Source organism: Ictidomys tridecemlineatus, chromosome X (assembly GCF_052094955.1).
Source record: "Ictidomys tridecemlineatus isolate mIctTri1 chromosome X, mIctTri1.hap1, whole genome shotgun sequence".
Lineage (NCBI taxonomy): Eukaryota > Metazoa > Chordata > Mammalia > Rodentia > Sciuridae > Ictidomys > Ictidomys tridecemlineatus.
The window spans coordinates 29,813,715-29,822,640 of record NC_135493.1 but is presented as its reverse complement, the minus strand read 5'-3'; the positions used below and the strand labels follow the sequence as shown (position 1 = coordinate 29,822,640).

The 8,926-nt window shown below is 42.6% G+C and overlaps 1 protein-coding gene across 1 annotated transcript; it reads right to left on the bottom strand.

The window, feature by feature from the left end:
• Window positions 1-849: 849 nt before the first annotated feature.
• LOC101955349 (N-myc 2 proto-oncogene protein) lies at window positions 850-3,025 on the bottom strand. Its single transcript, XM_005319362.4, has one exon. The coding sequence runs from the start codon at window positions 2,884-2,886 to the stop codon at window positions 1,522-1,524; it is 1,365 nt and encodes a 454-aa protein (XP_005319419.2). The 5' UTR covers window positions 2,887-3,025; the 3' UTR covers window positions 850-1,521.
• Between the last annotated feature and the right edge of the window lie 5,901 nt (window positions 3,026-8,926).

Below are 8,926 nucleotides of genomic sequence, written 5' to 3'. Positions count from 1 at the left end.
TCCATCTCCTGTTTGTCTCATCTATTGTCCCTCTCGTGCTGCAGGTGTACAAGGGCATTGTGTATCAGTAAAACCTCTCAGTGCATACCCTCCAACCTGGAAAGTAACAACAACCTGGAGGGAAGGGAATAAGTCAACTTTTGAGCTGTGCTCCCAGTAAATCATCAGATAGATGAAAATACATAGCAATAGCATTTAAAAATAAGGATTGTAATGATCTCTTAGCACTGGAAAGCCATAAAAAGAACTCAAGTGGCACTTCCAAGGTTGGAAACAGAGAATGTTAAGTTAGTGGGAAAAATTTGTTTTTAATATTTATTTTTTAGTTGTACACAATACCTTTATTTCATTTATTTATTTTTATGTGGTGCTGAGGATTGAATCCAGGGCCTCGAAGGTGCTAAGCCAGCCCTCTACCACTGAGCTACAACCCCAGCCCTGGTGGGAAAATTTTTCACAATGTTCTGTTACTGAAATTCAAGTGACCCTTTCTTCTTAAGGGTTCCAAAAAGTATTGATTCTGTCTTCAACAGTTTATGACTGTTTCAATGTAGGAAGTGATTTTATTCAAGCTTCTTCCACCATCATTTGCTGTGATATCACTCTAGTGCATGTTTATATTTTTAAGACATCTTAATTTAGATTAAATTTCCTACAATTTATATTTTTCTTTATAATTTTTTAAGAAAATTTTAAATCGCTTAACTGCTATTTATTTTCATAAACATGTTATTTCAAAGTTCTAAATATACTGTGTTTTTGAAGAAATTAAACACAGAACTTTGCATTTATCCAATTTTATGCACCAAACATGAACAAATGAAGAAACAGACTAAGAAAAGGCATATATATAGCAAATTTCTTTATAAAATTTCTTAGTTCAAAAGTGATAAAGTAATATCTACTCAAAACTTTCACAACGTTTCCATATGAAAATATAAGTATCAAATTTAGTTATGTATCAGCATCATACTAAAGTATACAGTGTAAGAATTAGTACAGTACATAACAGATTAACGATATATTTGTATGCAAAACATGCTCCTCAAACATTGAGGTATTATTACGGTACTTAGGTGTGAACTTCCAGTCTAATACTGGCTGTAAAAGCCACCTCTCATTACCAAGAACATATACAAAAGGCAGATGTGTCAATGGTATTTACAGAAATGTTCCCCATCGGCATCAAATGGCAACCTTCTTACCTGACATCTGCTGGAACTTAAGCACAATTGTAAAAAGAAGGAATGACTCTGTTGTTTGAAAACTTGGAACGAACAAGGAGCCCCAGAGGCTCCCAACTGTCACGAACTTCTAATACTGTCACCGTCACAGCAAAGCTATCCAGCACTCCATCACGTGGGCTCTCCAAGGTCCTGGTAGAACCCCACACATCCTGCCCCCAACCCAGACCCAAACGTCAGGGGACTGATTTTGAGAGTAAATCAATATTCATTAACACAATGTTTTAAAAAAATCAAAATGTGCAAAAGTGGCAGTGACTGTTCATTTAAGAAAGGTTTAGAAAGTCCAAGCAAGTTCAATTATCTTTAGCAACTGCTGCTGTCTTGCCTGCAATTTCTCCTTTTCCACCAGAAGCTGGTGCTCCTTGGCCTGGAGGTAGTGGACATACTCACAGGCTTTTTTCAAAATGACCACCTTGGCGGCCTTCTCATTCTTCACCAGCTCCGGCACGTGGTCCCGGAGCGTGGTGAAGCTGGATCGCAGGTCATTGCGGCGCTGGCGCTCCAGGATGTTGTGATTGCGGCGACGCACGCTGTCCTCGGAGTCGGATTTCCGAGGGCTGAAGCTCTTACCCTTTGGGTGGATGACGCTCTTGAGGGGACGTGGGGACACCTCCCTCTTGATCTTCTTCTGGGGTGGAGCATCCTCGCTCTCCACATAGGGCGAGGGCGCAGCATAGTTGTGCTGCTGGTAGATGGGGACACTGCGTTGGAGGATCAGCTCACGGGACTGCTCTCTCTTCAGGCCCAGGGCTGTGTTCTTGGGACTCACCGTGAGGGTGAACGTGTTGCCGCCTGTCTTACAGCTTTTCTCCACGGTGACCACATCGATCTCCTCTTCTTCATCTTCCTCCTCGTCAACCTCGTCGCTCAGGGCGTCCTCTCCGGAGGTGCTGAGGACCTTGTGGTCACCGCTGTTGGGAGGGCGGTTGCTTAAACCCGGAGGGGCGGCCACCGCGGCACTAGCGGGGGCGGCTGCTCTAGCAACCGCAGCGCCCACCGCAGGGGCATTGGCAGGGGCAGGAGCCGGGGCGACCCGCACAGGCGCCGGATTCTGCTTGCTCACCGGCAAGAGAAAGACTACCGCGGGATCTACACACTTGGCGGCCGGGTGGGCGAGCTCCGCCGGTAAGGCGGCTCCAGTCGTCCCGCTGTGCCCGCGGCCCGCAGGGCTGGCAGCTCCCGCTCCCGGGACCTGGGTGGCCGGACCCGTGGCCGCGGGCTCGTGGCCGTGCTGCATCTTCTCACTCATGGCACGCTCCAGCTTCTCGCGAGCGGAGAAGCCGCTCCACATGCAGTCCCGGAGGATGACTGGGTTGGGGGTGAGGCTGCCCAGTCCCTCCGGGCCGAACACGTCCTCCTCGTCGGGGTTGTCCCACAGGTCGGCCTCGGACAGCATCATTTCGCTGGCCCAGTCAGAGGGCTCCGTACTGAGCTCCAGGAACGCACAGCTGGGCGACAGCGGGGGCGTAGGCAGCAGTTCAAACTTCTTCCAGATGTCCTCCCCAGGAGGGGTCGAGTTGGGGCCGCTGAAGTAGAAGTCATCTTCGTCAGGGTAGAAGCAGGGCTGCAGCCAGTCAAACTCGAGATCTGCGTTCCTGCAAATCATCCTCGGCATGGTGGACACGGTGTAGCTCCGCATCAGCTCGCCTGCCCGCCAGCGACTGAGAGAGCTTCTTTCCGCTCAGCTCTTTTTAATACCGGGGGGTGCTTCCTTTCCCTAGGGTGTGCGGAGGGCGGGGGCAAGAGCCAATCTCCAACACTCCAGGCGACTGCTGGGAATCCGGAGACGATTCTGCGCTGGGGTCTCCGGGTGGTCTGTGGGGGCGGGGAGGGGTCCTGGGGCGGCTGCACTCTGTGAGCGCTTGCGCCTAGCTAGCGCTGGTTCGACTCCAACCCAGTTCCCAGGAGACCCCCGCATCCACTCAGCGCGTCCAGATAGATGACTGTACTTTAGAAAAAAATTTGCGCTTATAAAAATTTCAAAAATTAAAATTATTTTTTATTTACTGTTGTAGGCATTTTATCCCATATGCTTTAACATTTGCACCCCCACTTTCTTTTTCTTATTTTTTCTTTGTCTGAAAAATTTTAATTTGATTTTAATAATGTTTTTATTTATTGTGTTTGTGGTGCTGGGGACTGAACTCAGGGCTTTGTGCGTGGTAGGCAAGTGCTCTACCATTGAGCTACATCCCTAGACCTCCTTCTCTTTTAGAATATGCTTTTAATGGACACAATACCTTTATTTATTTATTTATTTATTTTTTTAATGTGGTGTTGATGCTCGAACCCAGTGCCTCACCCGTGCTGGGCAAGCCTACAACACTACTACACTGCACTACAACTGCAGCCCTAAAAACTAATTTTTGACTGGTAAAGAAAAACATGAAATTACACATATTAATGAGGTATGATGTTTTGATACATGTATACATTGTGTAATGTTCAAATCAGGTTAAACATATCTATCTCCTGAAACATTTATCATTTCTTTATGGTGAACATATTAAAAATTATTCTTTTTTTGAAGTGGACAGTACATTATTGTTAGCTATAATCATCCTACTGCAACAGCACACCAAAACTTCTTGCTTCTAACTGTAACTTAGTATCCATTCATCAACCTTTTCCATCTCTTCCTATCCCCTGCTGTCCCCATTAACCATCACCTACTCTCAAGGTCTATGAGATCAACTTTTTTAGATTCTGCATGAATGATGTAATGCAACGTTAATTTGCTTAAGACTCAAACCCAGAAGTGTCTAAGCTTTTACAAAATTCTGAGATAAGCGGTTTTTTGTTTGTTTGTTTGTTTTGTGAGCTTCATGGTTTCTTTGAAAGATGTCCCTGAAAAACATGTCTGGACCACCCTTCAGAGGCAAAATGTCCCACAGCCCACTGATGGTCTCTTGGGTGTACTATTAAGGAGTGAGAACTGTAAAATGCTGAAATTGTTAACCAGACTTAGATTTGTAGGTTTATTTGTGCTGCTCCTGCTGGTTATTAATTAAATCACCTCATTAGGTCAGGTATAACACAATTGGTATTTGTTGTTGTTGTTGTTGTTGTTGTTGGCATTTTAACTGAGAAATTTCCAGGCACAGGAAAAAAAAAAAAAATCACTCATGAGAAAACAAAACCTGATCCAAAAGGAGTGTAAAAATGATAATTGGGCGCCCTCTTCTGGATTATCTGGGCAAGGGCTTTCCCAAAGAAATCTCCAGGTCTGCTTAATAATGGGACTTTAAAGAAAGATTGAGTTCCCACCAAGGAACTCAGGGCCAGAGGTACCAGGCCATGGGGAACTCAATAAGTCGTTGAGCTAGGGTCTGCATGGTGATAGCCTTCCACCTCCTGGTGAATTTTGATATAAATTTGAGAGCCAAACAACTATTTCTCACACCATTTGGATTTAAAAATGTAAACATGATTAGGGACTACACCAAAATCTCCCTTTTTCCATAGGGCCTAGAGGCCCTGTCTCAAGGTTAGAGGTCAGTGGTAAAATGGACAAGAATTGCATATCTTGGGTCTTTTACAAACCAATACACAATGACCATGGTCCTCACAATACCTGGCATCATGACAAAGGGATAACAGATAATATTCTCTGATTTTGTGTCCCTACTAACTTTATTGTTATGGCTCCCATTACTGAATGATATGTTAGCATTTATGTGTTGTTTATGTGTGCCCTCAATTACTTTTGCCCCAAGCCCTGATAGGAATTATAATAATTATGGCCAGCTTAGTGGGAGCACACAGAAGACTATAAGCCAGTGGGATGAATAACACCTATTGTCTCCGAAAAACAAGGTTAGCTTCCTGGTGGAAAAAAAAATGGGGGCTGGGGCTGTAGCTCAGCAGTAGATTGCTTGCCTAGCACATCCGAGGCGCTGGGTTCGATCCTCAGCACCACATAAAAATAAAGAAAGAAAGGTATTGTGTCCAACTACAACTAAAAAAAATATTTAAAAAAAAAATAACTGCCTTTGCTGCTGAGCTTAAGGGAGCCAAAGTGCTCCATGAGACTAATTCTCCATTCCAGAGCCCTATTTGGCCCGTGCATAAGACCTGGTGCTTGTAGACTTACCATTAATTACAGACAGCTCAGTGAATATTGCCACTTTTAACACCAATAGTACTAGACCTTGGAGCTGTTACAGAGGTTATTGTCCAAGCTGAGGGAACTTAGTATGTAGCAATCAATGTTACAAATGGTGAGGATCCCTTTTCCTTTTATGTGGAACAGGTTAAAATATACTTTAAAATTTTTTTTTTTTTTAGTTGTAGATGGACACAATACTTTTATTTATCATTATGTGGTGCTGAGGATCAAACCCATGGCCTCACACATTCTAGGCAAGCACTCTACCACTGAGCCACAACCTCAGCCCCTTAAAATACACTTTTAAGGTCCTTTTACAAGGCTCATTTCTCTGGGTAAACAAAAATATGTTCCCAGCAAAGCTGTCTTCAGATAAGAAAGAAAAAGATTTTCACAAACAAACAAAAAAGCTGAGGGATTTTCTTCATAAGAAATGCTAAAGGGAATTCTTCAAACTGAAAGAAAAGGACAGTAATATGTAACAAGAAATAGCTGAAGGCATAAAAGGCACTAGTAAAAGTATGCAGATTTACATATATTAATACAGTGATTATGGTATATGATTTATTTATATCCATAATATGAAAGCTAAAAATATAAACATTTAAAAAACAACAAAAACAAGAGGCCTAGGGGCTGGGGATATAGCTCAGTTGGTAGAGTGCTTGCCTCAGCCCTGGGTTCAATTCAAGCATCACAAAAAAGCAACAACAAGGGGCTAAGATTGTAGAGCCGCTCTCCCCTAGCACCAGCGCTACCCGGATTCGATTCTCAGCACCACATAAACATAAAGACTTTGTGTTGTGTCCATCTACAAAAAAGATTTTCTCTCTCTCTCTCTCTCTCTCAAAAAAAAAAAGACAACAATAGGCCATTTGCATGCAGATCACTCTCCACCCATTTGCTCCACTTTTAGCCTGTACATCTCCGGATGTTCACCTGCCAAGCACCCCCACCCTCACCCCGGGCAAACACCCCTCCCCCTATTCCCCTCCCCCTATTTGCCGGCAGACCACCCATAGAGTGCCTGCAGAATGCCTGCTGCCCTTGCTGTCTGGAAGTCCATTGTCAGGGAACCCGCCATCTTGGGACATTGGCCAGGCCCTGGGAGTCCAGGGCCAAGGGGACTGCACATTTGCTGCTGCCACGGCCACCATCTTGGGGCATGGCTGCCTTAGTCTGGGGACACCAGCCAGGGCCTGGAGATATATTGTTGGGGTACTTGCAGGTCTGGTTGCACAGAAGGTCTTCCTGCTAGGTGTGCTAGTGGCCACCATCTGGCTGCCTCTTTGCAGTGTCATTCCTTTGTGTGAGCACATCCCTAGTGGTATTTCTGTAAGACAGAACAGCATTGACATCTTGGGACTGCAGCAAGACAGAACCTGGGGAATCTGAAGCCCAGCTTCGTCAGATTGCATCTGGGTCTGCATGGGCCAGCCTGGGCCTGGCAAGCCTGTGGAAAGCCAGAGACAACTCCCCAGGGGGAGCACAAGTTGGAGAAACTGAAGAAGGGCTCAGTGAGCCCTGAAGTGCATGGGGATGGAAGGGGCCAGCTACAATGGGTGGGAAGACTGGAAGAGGGTGTGAAAGCATTTTGCTATCCACTCGCTCACCCAACAGGTCAAGCACCTACAGGACTGGGGAGCTATGACCAAATTTCATACAACCCCCACCTACCAGCAGAAAAGGGAACCTAAGAAAATTTTTGGAAGCCAGCAGAAGCAATCAGTCAATTTTCCACTGAGACTTTCCTTTTCCACCCCTCGAATCTCTACCATCTTTGAATCCAAATATTTTTCATGCATCAATTAATTGAGGTGTGAGATATTTGAATAGTATATTACAGTTTGATTATGTATTCTTATATTTTTACTTTTTAAATTCTTTTATTTTTATTTTTAAAACTCTGTATATATTTTTTCTATCACTTATCTGTCTTTCTTACCTCTCTGAATTCTTTCTTACCTCTCTCATGCTAACAACCAACCTCTATTAATTCCTCTTTGCTCTTACTATAAATTTTTACCACTATCTTCTCTCCTTCTCCCCCATAAGCATCACATCCTACACTACTTCAGTTTCCTCTTTGCCCACCATTTGAAATGGTAACCCTTTTAGCAAACTTACCATTTATATTGTAGATAATAATTGAACACATCATTTCTCTTTATTGTGACAAAACTGTAGATGCCTTCATAGGAGCTATTTGATTTAAGGTTGTATATTGTTTGCATTGGGTGCTGTTAATATTGGTTTCCCTCTTAAAGGTAAGACACTGGAAGCTTTCGGGGCACGATAAGACTACAGAGTAGAAACTGCACTGCCTCAGATCCATACTGCTAGATGGGAAGATGTACAAACTACATGAAAAAAAAAAACAAAAACAAAAACAAGGGAACAAAGTTCCTCAAACAAACCAAGATGTTCCAACAATAGAATCTATAGGCAACACAGTAGAAGAAATGTCAGAGAAAGAGTTTAAAATGTATATAGTTCAACTGATCTTTGAAGTAAACGATAGTATAAAGAGTGAAATCCAAAAGAAAACGGAGGAAGCAAAAGATCACTTCATTAAAGAGTTAAAGATTGTGGGGAAAAAACAAGCAGAAATCCTCAAAATGAATGAATCAATAAACCAAATTATAAATTCAATAGAAAAGCATCACCGACAGATGAGGCCACTTGGAAGACAGAACTTCAGGTAATGAAAACAAAATATATACTCTGGAAAATAAAGTCAATCATTCATAGAAGATGGTAAGAAACCATGAAGAGAGGGCTGGGCTGGGGTTGTGGCTTAGTGGTAGCGCACTTGCCTGGCATGTGTGAGGCACTGGGTTCAATTCTCAGCACCTCAAATAAATAAATAAAGGTCCATAAACATCTTAAAAAAAAAAAGAAACCATGAACAGAACTTCCAAGAAATATGGAATAACATGAAAAGACCAAATTCAAGATTTAATGGATTAGACAAAGGTATGGAGATACAAACCAAAGGAATGCACAGTCTTTTCATGACATAATATCAGAAAATTTCCCAAATCTAAAGAATGAAATGGAAAATCAACCACAAAGAGGTTTACAGGACCCTAAATTTACAAAATTACAGCAGACCTACACCAAGGGACATTATAATGAGAATGACTAACATACAGAATAAGGATAGACTTTTAAAAGCTATGGGAGAAATAAAATCAAATTACATATCGGGGAAACCAATTCAGATCTCAGCTGATTTCCCAATCCAGACCTTCAATGCCAGAACGTCCTGGAATAACATACCAAGTTCTGAAAGAAAATGGATGCCAACTGAGAATTTTATGTCCAGCAAAACTAAGCTTCAGATTTGAAGATGAAATAAAAACATTTCATGATAAACAAAAGTTAAAATAATTCACAACTAAAAACTATAGAACATTCTAAACAAAATATTCCATGAGGAGGAAATGGAAAAAAACAATGAAAACCAGAAAAGGGAGGAACTACACTAAAGGAAAAGTCAATCAAAGGAAAAATCAAGTCAAGTTAAAAACCAAAAATAAACTAGAATGGCTGGGAATATAAATCATAT